General features: G+C 31.0%; 1 protein-coding gene across 1 annotated transcript in view; it reads left to right on the top strand.

The window, feature by feature from the left end:
* Positions 1-22,180, top strand: part of LOC145292797 (MAM and LDL-receptor class A domain-containing protein 2-like) — a 100,886-nt gene that overhangs the window by 4,030 nt on the left and 74,676 nt on the right. Inside the window, exons 2-4 of the mRNA XM_080138836.1 lie at positions 12,777-12,908; positions 15,338-15,588; positions 19,746-19,833. Of these exons, the coding sequence (XP_079994962.1) occupies positions 12,777-12,908; positions 15,338-15,588; positions 19,746-19,833 (471 nt within the window). The remainder of the gene's footprint in view (positions 1-12,776; positions 12,909-15,337; positions 15,589-19,745; positions 19,834-22,180) is intronic.

Here is a 22,180-nt window from a genome sequence, read left to right as displayed (position 1 = left end):
ACACGTAAACATCTACATAAAACTGTCCATGGCTTAAACAATGGTAAGGCTAAGGTGAGAGTAACCACTACCAAAGATTTTTCTTCAAACTGGGTTATTGGAATGGCAAAACAGTTTAATTGGAAACTGAGCCTTTTAAATTGAATTGCAGAATCTGATGGAATAATAGGTATGCTGCGCATGAATGTCAATTCATCTTTAGCCAATAGTTTATATGGCTACTTCTACCAAATGAAATTGGTTGGTTGGTTGTTTTGGTTTTACGACATATCAACCCTTTTCAGTTTATTTAATGCCGAATCTAAAGATTTTCTACAGAACTGAAAGTGTCTTTCTCACCTGAAATTTCGGTAAGCAGCTGTTGATTGATGACGTGTAGCATTTTTACGAGCTAGAATAGCGCTTACTGTTAGCCATCGAGGATGCACACATTTTTTTTTTTTTGCGTAAACGTTGTTACTAAGTTTTGTGAATGACGAAACAATAGTTGTAATGGTTGTTGGAATCTTAGCATCACCTATTTTTAGAAGTATGGAGGCAAGCACATCAGCCATTGGATCACTATTAAGATCGATTTTTGTTTCGAGGAAACACTAAAATTGTCGGTACTTATACTGAAATGTTACCTTACTGTGTACTTTCATATAACAATTAAATAAACATATTTTTAAAGCAGACAGAAATGTTAATGTATTCTGGAAAGACAGGCAAGAAACTATACACCCTGCCCCAACACCAAAATAAAATTGGGAACACTTCAACCGCTTAAAAACTGAATGTGTTCAAATTTATTAGTAACTAGCAGGGAGACCCGACGTTTTCCGGGATTGAATGATGACCAACAAATATTTCACACTCCTATATTTTTATTGTCATCGAAATCCGTGAAATCGCCCGGGAGAAAGCTTCACATGCCTCCATGCAGTAAATTAGTCCAACATATATGTTATTCTACATTGCACTCTACAGAACCTACTGTTTCTTTTATAAAATTATTTTATATAAACTTCCTTCCAGTTAACGAAAAAATATTAAGAAATTTACGTACAGGGTTTGAACCTACAGATCACTTCATGCAATAAAAAAAACAGAAAAAAACACGTACATTTTCAAGTCTTATAAAAGTCTTTGCAGTTAATGAAAAAAAGTTAAGAAATTTACGTATGGAGTTTGAACCTAAAGACCACGTCATGCAAAAAAAAAAGCACGCTATAAACTTACCAACAGTAGAATTTTCACGGTCATTCGTTCTATCATTGTTGCTAAGCGATGACATGGAAAAATTGGCTTTAGCGATGATATATAAATTAAAATAACGGTTTCGATTATCGGTAATTATCAGGGGTATTCTGAGACAAAAATTTAACTAAGATCACCCCTAGACTTATATAGTAAAGTTCTGTAAATTTTAGAGAAACTCTTTTCAGTCGTTTCGGAGTCTATAAGGAACGAACTCACACGCGCACACAGAGACAAAGTTGCATTTATATAATTGCAGAGAAGAGATACAGATGAGTATTTAATTATTAAGAAATCTAAAATTATTAGGAAATTTAGCAACCTAACAGATTTGAAAGTGTACCCCCCTCCCCAAGAAATAGAACGCTTTCAAATTATAATACAATTAGTACAGTTCTTGATGTTATTAAATTACTGTTTACAATTAGTTGTTGGTATTATTTACTAATCTGAAATTATTGAAGAAAGTGAGCAACTTAACACAATCGAAAAGATGACTGTATGAACTCCCGATTTAAATAGGACATTTTCAAATTATGGCAGAATTAATTCAGTTCCTGATCCGATTAAATGGCAATATTAAATTATGTAATTACAATTTTTAATGTATTGGTAATAGTGAAAAAGGGACAATAAAACTTTCAGTGGTTATAAAGTAGATATGGGCAAAATGAATGCCGATGCTCAAAATGTATAAACATTTTGACCCATCCCTTTACTTCAAAAGTCACCAAAAATCAGAAAATTAACCAATTTTAATGAAATTTTCAGTATTTATCAAACAATGATCGCGGAATTAATTATTTTTATTTTAATCTGAGTGGAAATGTATTATTTTGTTTAAACAAAAAATACCTTTACTAAAGTTATGGCTTTCAGTTTTAAATAAAAAAAACACAAGAATTCATTTTTGCTTTTTCTGTATAAATAAAGCATCATAATTTGTAACAATAAAAGAAAAGAAAATACTGTTTGCAAGAACATTACGAAAAAAAGCCCCCAAAGTCCGTATTAATGAATTCGATATAACTCGAAGAAAAATGAATTTCTCGAACTACCGATATTACCATTGAATTAAGCATTGTTTATTTAATAATTTTACACACACAAAATTATAATAGCAAAAATATTTCTACTTTTTTTTTTAAATTACCGATTTCGCATAATTTTTATATGCAAGATTTTAATAATTTCCTTGCTCGCAAGGATGTTAAACTTTTTGCATAGAATAATTTTTATACAATGTCGAACAATAATTAAAAAAATTGATTTAAAAACAGGAACATAAAAAATAATTAAATTAAAAAATGATTAAAATTAATACAAACGTTCAAAATAGGAATCTATGGATGCACGCCTTGGAAAAAAAAAGATATTTGACTCCTTTTACTATCATGACTTCATTTTGAAACAGCGTTTCTATTGGCTGAAATTTTGGGCCTCCTTATAATCGTGTTTACAAAATTTTAGTTTGTTGCGTTTTTGGCGAACGGTGAATTACTTGCTTTTTGAGAGCTAATTTAGTTATTTTTTTGCACAAAAAAGGTGCTTTTTTTATTTATTTAATTCAATATCTTAGGACTTTACTAATTATCTTTGAAATAGATCCAGAAAACTAGTATTTATCTGTCAAAGGATTTTTACAATGAATTTATTTAACTTCAAAACTTAGCTGAATTGGTTATCTCGCCGTGAAAACATTTTTCATAACTTTTTTTTCACGTGTACAAATATTTTTTTTCTCTTAAGGAAATCAACTTTAGTCTGTAATCTTTCAAATACAATCAAAATGTAGTCGGAAACCTACAAAACATTATGATAAATCGGCTTTCAAAATTAGGTCCCCTATTTTTGCCTGCCCATTTTTACCCGTACCTATTATAAATAGAAGGTATTTTAATCTGTACGACTATGTCAACATAAAATAAACCTTAATGTAGTTATAGGTATAAATGTTAATGCATAAATATTAATATATTCTGATATTATTAAGTGACATGTTTAAATTCGTTTATTATAAATTGTATATTATTGTTGAAACCGAAAAGCGAAACATCACAAATAGTCCAATTATGAATGTTCACCCTCATCCCGCAAAAAGAAATTCGGTTAGTACCAATGTCTCCATTCAGTATCGAAAGACAAAGGATACCCCCTGTAGGGACAGCTAAACCTATAATTGTGTGACAAGAGTAACCACACCTCTCCTGAATCGGCCTGATTGAGTCCAGTTGCAAGGAGAAGACGACAGGAAACAATGCCGAGATAAGCAGGGAGCACATACAGCACCTAGAAGTCCAAAACGGTCACCCATCTGGTACTGGCCAGGCTTATCGTTGCTTAACTTCGGTGTGTCAAACATGATTATACAGAGAAGATACAAAATTAGAAACCTATTCTTTACTTTTACGAAACAACTAAATAAACATAAGATGCCGTATATATATATTATTTTATTGGAATTCATTATATGAGAGAGGTGTTGGAACAGATATTATACTATGGTTCTAGGTGTCTCCTAGTGTTGTTGGTTCCGAGGTTAAGTAGGGTTGGTATTTTTCAGTGTGTTGTATTAGAGATAGGGGTGGTATATCTGTGTGTTGTTGTATGCGCGCACGTGTGTGTGTTTTAATGTGTCGGTTCTGATTTATGTGTGGGTGTGTGTATGTGTATGTGTATGGGTGTGCATGCGAGTGTACCTTGAATTTCATGTTTTTGTGTGATGGTATTAGGTTCTGTTCAGTTCAGGGGTGAATTTGGTGATGAAGTTTTTTTCCTGTGTAAGTAAATAAAAATAATTGTCTGTTTGGAAGATTGGCATTATTTTGAAGCTGTTTCCACTGCATGTGTGTACGTGTTTTGAAACATAGAGGTGTCTGTTATATATATATATATATATATATATATATATATATATATATATATATATATATATATATATATACTAGCTGTACCCTGCCACGCGTTGCAGTGGCTCAATTTGGTGTAATGGAAAAATTTAATAAAAGAGAAAATGCATGTTTCTTATATTAGTACAGCAATCCACTGCAAAAAGTGAAAAAGAAGGCGAAACTGAAAAAAATGGTGCTCTTGCAGAATTTGATCTGGATCCTCGAGAGTTTCTGTCAATCATTCATGTTTTGGACTTGACCAACAATCAGTGGATGAAGCCGAACGTAGCAAAAATGTTGAAACGCTAAATGCTTTTTTTTGTTGTTTTAAAAAATGTGATTTAGTAATTAATATTTGGTTGATGGTGGGGGGAGGGGGGTTACTATACACAGATTCGAAAAAGTCGTCCAAAAACAAATAAATGAAAGCAAAGGTAAGGTAATTTACGTTTCTACCTAATTGGATAATTGTTTAGTGTTTTTATGTAATGTAAAATGTTTAATTGGCTCAAAAAACAGAAATGGTCGCGAATTCTGTTGAATACGTTAAGTTTGGGAAAGTAAGTTGAAAACTAAAAACTATACAAAACAGTGTCTGAAACTCACCGAACATATGTTACCATGACATAGGCTGGCATAATGGATAGGTTTCTGACAGTATTTTGTATAGTTTTTTTAGTTTTAACTCACTTTCTCTAACTTAAAGTAATCAACAGTGTCCACCACCATTTGTAGCTTTCAAATACACCAATAAACACTGTTTTTCGAGCCGACTAAACGTTACATTAAATGAAAAGGGTTTATATTACTAAACACAGATACAAAGAAGTTGTCAAAAAATATATATATAACAAATAAATGTTATCAAAGGCAAGAAAAGTAAGTGTTCTACCTAACTGGATAAGATTTTAGTGTTTTCATGTAATGTATAATCGGTTCAAAAACATTCAATGTTTATCGGTATATCTGAAAAATACAAATGGCGGCAGACTGTATCGAACATGTTAAGTTTGGGGAAATTTTGGGAAAATGAGTTTAAACTAAAAATACTGTTAGGAACTCACTCAATATATGTTACCATGATGTAGGCTGGCATATAATCGGTGGTTTTAAACTTTTGCTCGATACAGGTGACGACTTTTAAAAATCCCTTTTAGTGATTACCTGGTGTGAGGATATTTGTACAACTAAACGGCAAATCTGCTCAAAAAAATCCGGTATTATTTTACTTTAAGGCCCGTTTCACGTTCATATATAACGAAATATTTTATTGTAGATTTCGGTGTGCTAAAAACGAATCTGCAAACCGTTTACGTAGCAAAAAAAAAAGTTTTCATGACATTCATGAAATTACTTTTTCGAAAAGTGGGTGATCACTTTTCAATGTAAATTTAACTTAGAATGAGCACCCACTTTCTGGCCACCTGAGAGAGGGGCATTTTTCTGTTTCTTGGCTAAAAAGTCTTTTGTTTGATTTCTTTTGCATGGTAATAACCCCTGAACTCTGGGACTATTTTCCATTTAACAGCCGTAGCCTTCGTTTACGCTATGCGTAAGCATAAACGAAAGCTGTTTAGCCAATAAACATGGGAAAAAATCCCCCCTCTCTCAGGTGGCTAGAAAGTGGGTGCTCATTTTAAGTTAAATTTACATGGAAAAGTGATCGCCACTTTTTCGAAAAAGTAATTTCTTCATATCATAAAAACTATTTTTTTGTGACGGAAACGGTTTGCAGATTCGTTTTTAGCACACCAAAATCTACAAAAAAAAAATTGTTATTTACGAACGTGAGACGCACAGACCTTAATGGAAAATTATATCAAAAATCCGGGGGAAAATAGTTTTCAATAAAAACAGCAAATGAATTCGATAGAAAAAAAATGGATGCTATTTTTTTTTCTTTCTGTGTGTTTCTTGGCTTAAAAGTCTTTTTGTTTGATTTCTTTTGCATGGTATTAACCCCTGAACTCTGGGACTATTTTCCATTTCACAGACGTAGCCTTTGTGTATGCTATGCGTGAGCATAAACGAAAACTGTTAAATATGCATTCGCGTACCAAACTGTCTTGTAAAAAAAACCTTTAAGCCAATAAACACGAAAATAAATGCCCCTTCCTCAGGTGGCCAGAAAGTGGGTCTCATTTTAAGTTAATTTTAGATGGAAAAGTGATCACCCACTATTCGGAAGAAAAAAAATTTCTTCAGATCATGAAAACTATTTTGATACTCCTTGGGCGTTGAGTTCCATGGCGACCCGCAGAATTATTTAATGGTCGTTCCCTTAGTACCCCCCCTAGTCAAGGCTAACGCATGCGCACGTAACATTTTTTATTTATTTACTTACGTGGTGGAGTTTCTATACTGATAGGTTTTTTGAAATTTTTTCACTGGATTATTATTGATTGAACACTAACCAGATTATGAAAAAGAAATTGAAAAAAAAAAATCATTTCAACATTTGAAAGGGATACTCACTTTTTAGTTACCACGTTCTGGTAAATCGGTCACTTTTTATTAGTTTTTTTTTTCTAAATACGGAAGTGTCTTCGGGAGATATAAAATGGTCGCATGTTGACAAAGCAATGTATCGGGAGGCGTACGGGATTAAAAATTATTGGTAAATTTTTAGATTAGGTCCACCTCCTCAATTTTCTTTTAAATGACGACTTGAAATGGTTTTCGACTATGCTGAATACGAAAATCGCATCGAAATTTTGCAGAAATAAGTAGTTATCAAGATATAAAAAGTTGTATTATGCATTGTAATCTTTGGCGGCCATCTTTTTTTACGTGTGTGTATTTGTTTATGGCGCGTGTGCACGTAAAAAGATGGCCGCCGAAGAATACAATGCATAATACAACTATTTATTTCCGCAAAATTTCAATGCAATTTGCGTGTTCAGTATACTCGGAAACCTATAAATGTCGTCATTGAAAGGAAAATTGTGGAGGTGGACCTAATCTAAAAAAAATACCAAATTATTAAACATTTCTCCAGCATGTTAGTGAAATTTATAATACTTTAAAAAAATTAAAAAGAAACAAAACAAAAGTTTTGAAAAAAAACTCACCTTTCACAAAAACAATTTAAAAAAAAAAACACAAACTGACTAAATAAGTAAAAAAAAAAAATAATTAAAAATCTCGAAACTTTATTTTCATGAAAACAATAAAAAAAAGTCCTGTTCTCTCTATTTTTTTTTCTTTGAGAAACAAATATATTTCTGACTTACAAATGCGGTAGAGACTCATTATTTTTACTTTCTATGGTTTTGATATACCGCGTTTTTATTGCTTACAAAATGGGTGACTGATTTATCAGAACGTTGTAACTAAAAAGTGAGCACCACTTTCAAATGTCGAAATAATGATTCCTTTTTTACATTTTTTTTTTAATAATCTGTTTAATTAGTGTCCAATCAATAATAATCCAGTGAAAAAAAATTCCAAAAACCTATAAGTATAGAAATTAAGCATGGGAGTAATGTTTGTACAACAACGTAACGTCGCCTTTCGCACTTTTACAAACATTTTTTTAAAAAAGTAACTAAACCATTTATTGATAATTACGTAGGCTTAACTCCTTTCATGAATAAGAAAAGTGTTACTCTTTAAGAATAATAAAAGGAAAAAGTTACTGAACATTTATAAAAGGACTTCTTTTCATGAAGGCCAGAGGAATAGTTGGCCGAAAATTCGTGAAACAACAACAATAAATAAAAATGGTGCTAATGCAGAGAGCCGCGCTATTTTTTAAATCATATTTCCACGTTTAAATAACGTTTTACGATATGTTTTTTTTATTATTTATTCAATTGTAAGGTTAAAGTACAGAATAGGTACAAAACATCCTTACCTCCCCATGTTAAGAATGACTTTTTAAATAATAACATTATTTCAGCACGGATCACTCTCTGCATGAGTAATCTTATATAGCAAACTTTTTTTTGCCTTATATAATAAAGAAAAGATGTGTAAATTAAAAAATTTGGAAGATAAACAAATGAAATATGTTTTTTTGTTTTTTGTTTTTTACTTATCGAGTTAACAGAAAATTAAACCTTTCGTCAATTCGTGGCTGTGAAATGAATCCAACCGGAAGTTCAGTTTTATCAACAGAACAGATTCGCAGAAACGATAAATAAATATATTTATTTTATTTAATATTTTAATTTTAATTAGGTAAATTTATTTTAATAACATAAAAACATACCTCGACTCTAAAAATGGGTTGTCTGAAAATTTCAAATAAATTGGTAACGTATAAACATGGTTTTATTTCTTTAGAACGAACCAACTTTACATTTTTATATATATAGATATATAATTTTATAGATATCGGTTCAGACAGGATGTAAAGCCATTGCTGTAAGGAACTAACAGGAACGAAAGATTATTATCGCAAAGAAAGGAAATGCCATTGATCTTAATCATAAAATAGTAGGAGGTTGGTTGGTTGGTTGTTTTTGTTTTACGGCATATCAACCCGTTTCGGTTTATTTAATGCCGAATCCAAAGATTTTGAAGAAATTTTTTTTAATAGAATGTATTTGTTGTTTTCACGTCGGTTTCTATTTAACCCATAGTTGGGACCCTAGCAGGTATTACAACTCCGGGTCAGAGTGGACCTGGGAGCCAGTGTAATTAAAGGGTGACTCCACACTCCTCAAAGCCCACAAGCTGGAGCCTCACCACTGGATATATTTTAAGGTCATATCCAGGACCCCCATTGAGGGACTTTTACCCTCTGCAGGGGGGCAGTCGGCGTATTCTAATACCCCACCGACAGGGCCGGAAATAGTAGGAGGAAAACAGTCAGCAGGAAGAGAGTTATACAAGCCTGCATTTCCCAGAAAGAAAGCAATGGAATAAGAAGCTGCATTACAATAGGGTATGAAAACAGCGAATTGACGGAGACCAGTTAAACCAATGGGAATAAACGGACGCAGGTAATAGATGTCACAAATCTGAAGAATACATGCCATAATAGTATTTACAGAAAAATATGAAACAATCAAATATCACGTCCACGAGAGGTTCAGACAAAAAATAATGGGGCCAATCACATTACAGATGTTTCTGCGCCTTATCAAAGACCCTCAGATGAGACAGACATTTACCAGTCAAGATATACGAAAAAAGCGTGTTTATGTATGTTTGTATATACACATATACCCTCCCACAAGATGTGTAATTTGGAATATGCATATATATTCCAAATTACACAGCTTTTCGTTATATGCTATTTTTAGCTTGTTTTTGCTCTTGTTGAAGCTTGTGAAACAGTAGTCGAAATATTTAATTTTTAGGGCGTCTAAATTTCCATTTATATTCATATCGTCGGATCTATTTCATCTTTTTATTTTCACACTTCACGAAGAAAAAGGAGAATAAATGTCTCATTAATGTTGATAATCTCTACAGTAAAAAAGAACGTATATGTATCCGTCACTTTTCAATATTCGCGATTTATTTTTCATGAGCAAAGAAACAGAGACTTAATCTTAATAATAACGGATGTTCTACATATCTATGAGAATGAGAATGTGTTTCAGGATACTTTTAAACCTATATACTCAACGATTTTTTAACTACAGACTGGAAATTTGGTATATAGGGTATTCAGATATGTGGAAAACATTTTAATCGGTTTTCATCGGGGGAAACTGCTTCTAAAGAGTAAGAATTGAAAAATTGGTAGGCGGTCATCGGATTTTTAACTGTTTGCCATCTGTTTGAAAAGACTTTTAAAAGATATTGGCAAGCTGGCCTAATGATTATCGTACTTGACGCATCGTCTTTAGATTTTGGTTTCGATCTCAGCTCGAGTATTTTTTTATTTTATTGTTTTTTTTTTATTTCGAAGTGAACTGTTTAGAAAAAAACATAATATTCGCATGCACATGTCTCAGCTTCTTTTCATTTTTTTTTTAAATTTCATTTTTAAGGAATTTAATGTTACGTTTAATGCCGGGTACTTCTAGTAATAAATAAAAGAAAAATCACAAATGGAAATTTCATATTTCGAGCAAAGAAGAGGAGGCTTACTCTTAATAACTGATAATAAAAATAAAGTAGAATATTCATTTTCAAAAAAGTGTATTAATAATCACAAAATAAATTTTCTTTGTACTTATGTATAATAATATAATAAGATATTGCGATTAGTGCGTCGTAATATATGAAATTACAAGTTTATTTAACGAGCAATTGGGAAGACGAAATAATTGAACCGCCATGTTATATTTTTTTAATAAAGAAAAGTAACTTTGTGTTTAAGTGTGTGCCTGCCTGTGTGTATCTGTGCGTACCGGTGTGTGAATGTCTGTGTTTATGTATGTCTATATGTCTTCTTGTCTATGTTTTTCGATGTATGTCCGTGTGTTCCCTCGTGTAAGTGTACATTTGTTTTGTTTTTTTACTTAATTTTATTCCTTTGTAACGCTGGATATGGGGCAAACTTTATTATTGAAACCAACCGAGAGCTCTTTTTCTTATCAAAAAGAACGCTGATTTTTATTTACAGATTCAGGAAAGAGAGAGAGAGATATGGGATTGGTTTATTTTTCCAAGCAAAAGTTACATAGCTAATTATTTTTATTTTTATTTTTTAATAAAACTTTACTTGCTTATTCGTCCTTTAAGTAAATTCAACTCGCGAATCTGCTGAGGATTTTTTATTAAGTTTTACCTTTATTAGTTGTTTCGCTTTTTACGGTAAGATTTACCTCGTGCGTGACAATCGTAGAAATCATTAGATAAAAATAAATTACTCACTGTTATTTTATTACTTACTGTTATTTTAAACAAGCAGAGATGCCCTGCCTTGTCCAGAAGGACAAGGCAGGGCATCTCTGCTTGTTTAAAATAACACCGTTCTTCAAATGACATGAAGAAAATATATTACTCGTATAAGTCTACTGTAATGTGTGTATAATTATGAGCAAATATATTTTTAATGGTTCATTATCGGCTGATATAATTTTGCAGAATTCACAGGTTCGATCAATTAGTTTTTTTTTAAAAAGTAGCAACTCGGAGAAGTAGCTTTCATTTAGGAAAAAAATAAAAAGATATTAAAGATCTTTAACCAGCTTAGGTCAATTTGAATGGCACATGTTTTAAAGAAAGTCAGAATTAGATCTTGTTGATTTGTCGTGTGTTGATTAGATCCTGTTGATTTGTCGTGTGTTGAAGTTGTGCACACATACGCATGACAGCTTGTAGCCAAAACGCACTGGACGATTTGGCAATTTGGGGTCATGCTGTCAAAACTGAAGTCACCGGTTATTAAAGGTCAAGTATTTGACTCTCACAGCTGCCGAAGGTTAGAGTACCTGTCAGAGAGCAGGGCACATATATAACTCCGATAAAGTGCAAAAGAGAAGAGAAGCAAACAGCCAGCAAGCGAAGCAACATTAGAAGAACTAGTTGTTCAATTCATCCACCCTCTTGTCTGTTCTCTCTCTCTTTAGTTTGGCGCACACACAGGGCAATAATAAAGAAAAAAATATATTTTACATTTTTATTAAAGAAAACGAAGTTTACTTTACAAGTTTTTTTTTTCCTGGCTGACGAAAAATCGACCGGCGTGCATGCGACTACACCACGGATTTAAGAAACGATCATCAAGAGATTACACTTTAAATCAATTCTAGAAGTAGTAGCAATGATGAGATATATCCTGCATAACGCTATAATACAAAAGTCGTTCAAAAAATAATACGTACTACTTTTTAACTAAAAAAAGGTTAAGCGCTACAAAAATGGAGCCATTTAAATGTCGACCATTTGTGCTCAATAATTTCTTTCTTTACATAGTCACCACTCAATGTCTTTTTGCCAGTGATTACGTGGCTGTGCAGAAGCCATCTCCTAAATGTATTGATATCACCTGTATCGGCTTAGTAAACGTTCAAGAGGCGCTGGTGAGTGTTAATCGGTTTAATTTTTCCTGCTTGGAAAAAATTCAATGACGCATGTTTGCTTTTGGTGGAGATCTATGGAAGAGCTTGCTTGCTTATGCTCTCACCATCAATATCTGTAACAGAGAAATTGAGCTTTGCAGTTATGAATGCATGATTTCAGTTTTGCTAATAATGCGATTTTCAATCCTTCCTGACTAATTATCACGAAACAACACAAGAAGTGTTAAAATTAAAATATTTTGTTAAATAAAATATTTCTACATGGTTTAGTATTTCGTGCCCTGCTTAGTAACTTCCGTTCCGTATTTACATCTACTACATCCATTTCGACGACATCTTTATTTTAGGAACGCAATTGTTAGAGATTGCCGAATTCAGCACGATTAACAATTTTTTCTGCTGGATCTGTAACACAATATCGATTCTTTTTCTCATTAAAAAAAACCCCTAAAAATGAGATACCCTGCAATTAAACTAAAAAAGTTAAAATAAAGTTGCATACTTTAATACCCAGGTGCTAGTTGGTCTTATATTTCGATTCGACTCGTCTGATTCATTAAGGCGTTCTTTTCACTTCCGAGTAGCCATCATGAATCGGCGTCTGAAGCAAAAGCTTACAAAAGACAACAGATTTTTACGATTTCAGAAAATTTTCAATCAAATAGAAAACAAATAACGAGAAGAATTTTAACAATAAATGTATGACTTGTCTTTCCAGTGGTTCGCTCTGAACTGACATGTAATTTCGAAGAGGACACGTGTGACTGGAAATTGTCTTCGAAATGGATACGAAGTCAAGAAAAATCTTCCAATTTGACTACTGGTCCTGCAGACGACCACATCAATCCAGGTGAGAAATTTTACTTAAAATTTGATAAGTAAAAATTTAATATCGTTTTCTATTAAAATTCAAGTGTATTAATCAATATTTAAAAACAAACACATAATAAAAAATACATTTTCTCAGAGAACACGTTTATCTATGATATTATAATTAATCTAGATTTTGAGTCAATACGTTACATAATATAACATACTTTGCTTAAGCTGAACGCATTTGATATTAAATAAAGGTTGAAAATGAGCTTACACTAATATATATATATATATATATATATATATATATATATATATATATATATATATATATATATATATATATAGTTAAACACGATGGGAGCAAAACTATTTTTTATTTGCGCATGCGCCCCCAAAAAATCCAAAGTAATTGATATAATATTAAAAATTAAGTTAAATAAATAGATAACACGGGCATCGATATGTGCACAAATTGCAAATATAAACATTTTATGCAATAGTAAAATTTTGATAACAAAAGACATAAGTAGGAGATTTCGGGTATACTGACAACATTTACTATTCTGGAAGCCGTACATAATATTGGGAGGTCGGGGTGTCTATTCCGAAAGCCGTTCTTTACATTGGGAGGTTGGGGGTGTTTATTCGTTGATCTCCGCAAGTGTTATCTATGTTTCATTATAACATAATATTTAATAGAATATGAAACAAAAGCAAGAAATATCGGTACTTGTACAGTTTAGTCAAGACATTAAAAAATGAAAATATCGAGAAAAAGGTTATATTGTACGTATCCGTTATGGACCGAAGTTCTCCAAATACATTTCACTTAATTTCATCAAGTATTTTTTTTTTTTTTTGCTTTTTGTTTTGTTTTTTTACAGCGAAAAAAAAACAATTTGTTATGACACCGAGCAAAAGGTTCGATTTTTAGGAAGAAAAGCTCCTATTAAAGATGGGGAAGAAGTGTCGGCGCTTTTAATTGAGCTATATCCTCGTGGTGTGTTCAAAGAATTCAAAGATTGCTGACTTCAACGCGTTCTCATAAATACGTGTTTTTCCGCTTTAAAAAAAATCTGCTAAGTGAATTTTTTTTTAGATCTTCAGTCCAAAACGGATACGTACAATATAACCTTTTTTCGATATTTGCATTTTTAATGTCTTGATTAAACTATACAAGTACCGAAATATCTACCTAAGTAGCTTATCCACAGTTTCGTTTCAAACTACAGTTTGACTCGTAAATAGAATTATTCTATAAATAATAGGAAATAAAGGATAAAACAAGAAAACGGATTCTGGGTTTTAATGTGCAATTTTGTTTACCATATTATTCCTTAATTGGAATTAATTTTTGAGATGAGCATTATATATATTAATTTATTTTTATTTCGGACTATTATTCTCATATTTATTAGTTGTTGGCCAGAAGAATAGTTGGCCGAAACGTTGTGAATAAACAAACCAATAAAAGATGAAAAACAACAACTAATAAAGATGAGAATAATAGTCCGAAATAAAAATAAATTAATATGTAATTTTGTTTTATCTCTCCGGAATCGTTTAACCTATTTAACGCCCCTTGTTTACAAAAAGTGTTTCATTGGTCAACAATGATATTAAAGGTAACAAAATGTCCAAAGGTATCATTTTTAACGCCATTTGAACTTTTTTCGCTTTTTTAGCTGGGATACTCAATTTGCCTAAGATATTAGAATTCCAGATTTATTAGATTGAGGACAAGTACCTGATTTTTTTTATGTTGGTGGTTTTGAATAGATTGAACATGTTAGTAGTTATATCAATCATTATTTACCACCTTTTTGCCCCCTGCAAAGTGTTGGGGGAATGTTGTTTTTAGATTTTTAAAATCTCAGATAAGCCGATATTACCATTTGAAAACATAAAAATTTAATGCTTTCCAATAAAATTTTAGGGAAAAAATCTTTTGAATTGGATTTGCGACATTCTAACCTGCAAGTCAACAAAATTTCATCAAATTTAAGCAAAGGAAAGTAGCCTTGGTTTTTAATGGGTTAATAACTGTATTATTTAACTAGTAACAATATAATATTTAACTAGTAACAATATAATATTTAACTAGTAACAATATAATAGAGAATTTTGTTTGTTATGTTGTTCTCAAGAAGTATGTTATTAGAATTTATAAAGCATATATAATTATTGATTGATATTGAGTTTTGTTTACATGATCGCATTATGTTGGTTACGTAATAAACTTTGTATTTTTCTTAGTTATAATTCTCTCTCTTTCTTTCTCTGTATATACACGCGTGTATATATATATATATATTAGATATATATATATACATATATATGTATATTATATATGCATATATATTATATATACGCATATATACATACATATATATACATATATATATATGTGTATATATATATACATCTATATGTATGTATGTATATTATTATTTTTTCTAGATGGATTTTACCTTCATCTTAACATGAGTGATACTGAACCGGGTGAAAAGGCCTTTGTGCTCAGCCCACCCATCTTGAACGTAACGAAAAAGTATTGCTTGTCATTCTTATACTTGATGCACGGAAATCAGGTGGGGACCTTGTCTGTGCACGTGCGCAACATTTCCACATCAACTGAGGTGTGGGCTGCAACAGCCGAGCATGGTCGTGAATGGTTATATCAAGAAGTTCCCATCGAATATGGACGCCAGGTAAATATATGAAGTAACACAGCTTTAAACGTGTCTTTGTATTCAAATTAAATGCTGCTTCGGAGAGAATTAGTTTGATTTCGTTTGCTATTACACCGTACCGTAGTCCCAGTTGGCATCCATTATATCACTGATATATCCCTATTTATACTTATATTCACCCAAACCAAGACGCATTGATACGTAAATAGAAACTATGAATTAGAGACCATATTACTAGGAACATCCTAAGTGGTGAATATGTGTTTACATATTTAAATTTTTGCATGTTTATAGAACCTATGACACCGTGAAAAGGAAGGGAATTTCAAGTGCAAACGTAAACAGCAGCTTTTTTAAAAAGAAATATTTCTCGCATCTTTGTATATCCACAGTAAATGGAGTGTGATATTATGATTTACAGATTGGCAGTGTGTATTAAATTTGAGGGGTCACAGATGGTACATGTTCGCTGGAACAAATTCCATTAAAAAATAAGCACAGGGATGCAACATTGTGGCGATGGAGCGGATGCTGGTGCTTGAAAAACAGTATAAAACCTATTAGTTAAGAGGGTATTTTAAAACTCTGACTAATGGAGTAGAGACCAATGCGTGGTTCACCAGCCTAGATGTGACAAAAATATTCAACCCATGGGCGAATGATGGCTGAGATGTGAGCAATTGACAAGTGTGAGGTTTTAGCCTAGTATAGAGAGCCCATATTCTTTGCGGCAAACTTAGAACTATTTCTTATATATTCATTACAATTGATGTTACATGTAAATATTCGACCAGGAGTTTGAAATGCTCAGCTTCCTATGAGGGTAGTTTGCAAAAAAAAAAGCCACGTTTTCCAAGAGGAGTAATATTAATATAGTTCATCGTACTCTTTAAAAAGTTATTTGTAACCTAATAATACTAACTTCATTTTCTTTCTTTTTTTATGGTCCGGGCAACATCTGACAACTCTGCTTATCTCTCATCCGCGTAGCTCGACTTTGGCTCTCTAGGAATCGAACCCTGGACCATGTTTATTATAATCCATCGCGTTTAATCGTTACGTCACGAAATCCTAGAAAGATTTACTGTTTATTTATTCGTTTATATACTTATATAGACTTCTTGTTGATATTTCTGTAACAAGAAATACGGTTAAGTATTGTCTTCGCCTCGAATCTCGTTTTTTACTTAGAAAATCGCCCTTATTTTATTTAGACGCAGATAAATTATGTCTATTTTTATTATTTTTAAAAACAGTAATCTACGGACATGCATGTTTCGAGGTTGCTACGTCTCATCAGCGTAGCTCGACTGTGTTTGTCTAGGAATCGAACCCTATATATGTGTGTTTATGGGAAAATATGTTTATTCAATTATATTTTACTTTTTATTCATACCAGTCCTTTAATTTATGAAGCTCGATGTTACTACAGAGCATATATAATTAAATGGCAAAGGTCTATAATCAAGGTTTTAAGTTGTGGCACATCTTATTGTTTATTTTGTTAAGTACGTTGAAATGTTCAATTCTTGACAGCACCTCCATTCCAGACAGGTGTTGAATTAAACATTTAAACATACTTAAAGAAATAAACGATAAGATGGTAAACACATTGACATTTGGAATACAGATTTTGTCATATATATATATATTTGTCACATAAACTCCCAAAAGTATATATATATATATATATATATATATATATATATATATATATATATATATATATATGTGTGTATAATCTCGGAAGTTTTTTATTCTTTAAATATATATATATATATATATATATGCATAAACACAAACACATACACACACACACACACACATATATATATATATATATATATATATATATATATATATATATATACTAGCAGCAAAAGTACCTGTCGTTGACTGTGTTCAAAAGCAGCCCACAGAAAATGGACTCTGATTTATGAAAGTATGATAGGTTAAGAAAAGGCAGGGCTGTAAAGAGATAGCTTCGAATTTGGGGGTATCAAAACCAAAGCAAAATATGATGAAAGTAAAAATAAAATAGATAAACCCCATAATTTATTATACCATACCTGTTCACAATGAAACACTTATCACAATATTCTGTGGATCTATATTAAAAAACCTTGTTAAACTTTGTGACATATTTCCATTGTGGAGGTCAGGTGCGAACGAACACTCCATAATTTTATTATACCATCCCTATATAAGTTAAAACATACTTACTAAAGTATTCTTATATACATCTCTATCAAAAACACTTGTAAACGTTTTTTTTTATTTTTTATTTTTTATTTCCATACTTTGTGAACCAGGCGCGAACGCAGACACCACAATTTTAATGAACCACCGTTCTGCTAGATAAAACATACCCATTCCTGTGTCTCGATGCATCTTCTATCATTATATGTAATCAGTTTTTTTTTTAAATAGTCAACCATATAGGAACCTATTCGTGACCACACACACACACACACACACACACACACACACACACATATACACACACACACACAAATAGACACACAGACATTCAGCTTTATATCATAGATAATAAAACGCTCAACGTCTGTGTGTGTGCCTGGTCACGAATGGGCTCCTATATGGTTGAGTATTGTAGAAAACTGATCACATATAATGATAGAAGATGTATCGAGACACAGGAATAGGTATGTTTGATCTGGCATAATGATGATTCATTAAAATTGTGGGGTCTGCGAACGCGCCTGGTCCACAAAGTATGGAAATAAAAAACATTTAAAATTAAAAAAAAACGTTTACAAGTGTTTTTATACAGATGTATATAATAATACTTTGATAAGTATGTTTTACCTTAAATAGTGATGGCATAATAAAATTGTGGCGTCTGCGTTCGCGCCTGGCCTCCATAGAATGGAAATAGGCACAAACTCTAATAATGACTTTTCATATCTATCTGCGTTAGAACACTTTGATAATTATGTTTCAGTTTGAAGAAATATGGTATAATAAAATTATGGGTTGTTCGTTCGCGCCTTACTTCCATAGAATGGAAATATGGCACGAAGTTTAACAAGGTTTTTTTTAATATAGATCCCCAGAATATTGTGATAAGTGTTTCAGTGTGAACAGGTATGGGATAATAATTTATGGGGTTTATCTATTTTATTTTTACTTTCATCATATTTTTACTTTAGTTTTGATACCCCCAAACTCGAAGCTATCTTTTTACAACCCTTCCTTTTCATAACCTATCATATTTTCATAAATCAGAGTCCATTTTCTGTAGGCTGTTTTTGAACCCAATCAACGACGGGTAATTTTGCTAGTATATATATATATATATATATATATATATATATATATATATATATATATATTTAAAGGGTAAAAAACTTCCAAGATTATATATATATATATATATATATATATATATATATATATATATATATATATATATATAAATCTTGGGAGTTGTTTTACTCTTTAAAACTATACAAAAAAAAATATTTAATTGTTATATGTTTTTATCATTCGTTCGAAAACTATTTAGTCAGTAAGTCATTTAATCACCTGTAATCACTGCATCAACTTGCTCTCTCGAATTCACTAATGAAATTTAAGGGATCATCAGTGGTTTACCATGAAACACTGTTTCAGTGATTTAAAAACAAAACAGTATATCAAATCATGGCTCTCCAGCAGTGTTTATCTAACACCACCTCCCTTAATCTTAAGAAGAAAAAAATGTTCCAGATATATATATATACACACACACACACATATATATATGATTAGTTTTTGTTTTTTAAAGAAATCCAGCTGAGTGCTCAATTAAAAGGAAAATCCGAAAAATAAGAGCGTACACAGAATACCATATATATATACATATATATATATATATATACATATATATATATATATATATATATATATATATATATTGCAAATTACACACGATCGATATCTTATTTTCACTAAAATAAAACAAAATAATATTAAGATAATTACAAAACCTCAATCTCAGTCGATCATCGTTTTATGAAGACAATTATGATTCAAACCTTGAATGCTATAAACGTTCATCTATAGAAAAAATAAATAGTGGTGACAAAGCGTTAATACCTTTACATGACTAAGTCTTAACTCGGTATATTTTAATACGATGATACATGTGTGTGCTTTTCGATTGTTTGCAGGTGATGTTTGAATCCGTCTTCGATGAACAATCAGGAGATATTGCCATTGATGATATTGCTCTAAACGAAGGGAAATGTTTTGAAACAGGTGATTATTATTATTATTATTATTATTATTATTATTATTATTATTATTATTATTATTATTATTATTGTTATTATTATTATTGTTATTATTATTATTGTTATTATTATGTTTATAATTTTTATTATTATTATTATATTATTATTATAATATTATTATGATAATATTATAATAATATTATAACATTATTATAATAATTTTATTATACTAATATTATAATATTATTATAATATTTTTATATTATTATTATGATTATTATTATATTATTATAATACTATTATTATACTAATAATATAATATCACTATAATATTTTTATATTATTATATTATCATAATAATATTATTAGAATAATAATATTATAGTAACATCATTAAAATATTATTATTATTATTATTATTATTATTATTATTATTATTATTATTATTATTATTATTATCCCAGTCGTAGTTGGTAAGCTAGGAGTAGTATTAAGTCGTCTGGAGGAACAGTTGAAAAAAAACTACAAATCCCCGATGTTTTAGATGGCCTACTATTATAAGTACCCCTTGATCTTTGAAGCTCCTGTTTTGAAGCCGGGATTAAGGGAAATCCTCTGGAAAATGAATCTCATCCCTTTCCAGGGAGATGTTCATAAACGAAATCAGAATTATTATCATTATATTTTTCTCTTTTATTTAAAAATAGTACCTATATAGCTATTTGATTTTATATATTATAAGGTGCTTCTGCAGAATACGACGAAACTTAATGGACGTGAGTTACTTAAACAGCCGAAAATGCCGAATCAAACAAGTCGTCGCCTAACAGTCAATTAGTACCGAATGAAACACATTTCACCTCGGGATTTTTTGCGTTTTATCATCAAAAAATTTACCTGATTGTATTTTTTATGAAGAAGCATTTATATAGTATGAATGTAAAGACTAAAACAACGTTTCCCCTTTTCACCGTTAATTTTTATCATGCATAAAACGTCCGTCTTTAAATGCTGTTGTTGTTTCAGTCGTCGGCAAACAGTCATATAGTACATAGCTTTAGGTAATTTCAGAATTAATCAGTTAAGGGTTAGATTAGGAGCAATTAACACATTTTTTTCAACACTTGTTTCGTTTTTTTCTGACTTGTGCCGGAAATCTGCTCGGTACAAGTCGGTTTAGTTTGGTTTGTATTCTGTAGAAGTATGTCATATTTATTAAAAATCATACATTTATTACATCTGTTCTCCGTCTAGCTCAAATGACAATTTATACATAAGGGAAGATTACGGGAAAATTTTAATTTCGATTATTCACAAATTCTTTTGGTAGGAACGGATCCTATATGAACGGAAGAAACGCTGGAATATGGGGAGAAGGCCTCTAATTATTACACCACTTTTTTTTAAGCATCTCAACAACTTTCTGGGTAGGAAATGCTTAAAAACATAAGCGATATCAGAAACGCCCTCAGCGACTTTATTGCTACTAGAACGGAAGATTTTACCTTACTGGCATCAATACATTTGTTTTGTGTTGGGAAAAGTGTGTTGTTTCTGGCAATTCTTATTTCGATAACTAAGTGTTTGCTTGAGTCGAGATATGTTCATCTGAATTTAAAAGTTAAAAACCGCAAGAACTCTCCTGTCAACTTAATATTAGCTATAATATAATAATCAATATAAAATTGGTCCTATAATAATGAATACGAAATCAGCATGAATGAAAATGGCATATTTAAGTGTATTTTACAACTGGGAAACATTACGAAACCTCTTAATACATGTTAATAAATGTCAATACATGTTAATACATGTTAATAAATGTTAATACATGTTAATACATGTTAATAAATGTTAATAGATGCTAATGCACGTTAATAAATGTTAATACATACTAATACATGTTAATAAATGTTAATACACGTTAAAACATGCTAATACAAGTAAATACATGTTAATACATGCTAATACATGCAAATACATGTTAATACATGTTAATACATGCTAATACATGCCAATACATGCCAATACATGTACATGCATGCTAATACATGTTAATATATGTCGATATACATGTTAATACATGTTAATACATGCTAATACATGCCAATACATACCAATACATGTAAATGCATGCTAATACATGTTAATATATGTCAATATACATGTTAATACATGTTAATACATGCCAATACATGCCAATACATGTAAATGCATGCTAATACATGCTAATACATGTCAATATACATGTTAATAAATGTTAGTACCTGTTATTGCATGTTACAACATGGTAATACATGTTAATACATGTCAATATACATGTCAATGCATGTTACTACATCTTAATCCATGCTAATGCGTGCTAATACATA

The sequence above is a fragment of the Euprymna scolopes genome, chromosome 14, assembly GCF_053919585.1.
Source record: "Euprymna scolopes isolate OS-2025 chromosome 14, ASM5391958v1, whole genome shotgun sequence".
NCBI classification, from domain to species: Eukaryota; Metazoa; Mollusca; class Cephalopoda; order Sepiida; family Sepiolidae; genus Euprymna; species Euprymna scolopes.
This window is presented reverse-complemented; position numbering and strand designations above follow the sequence as displayed.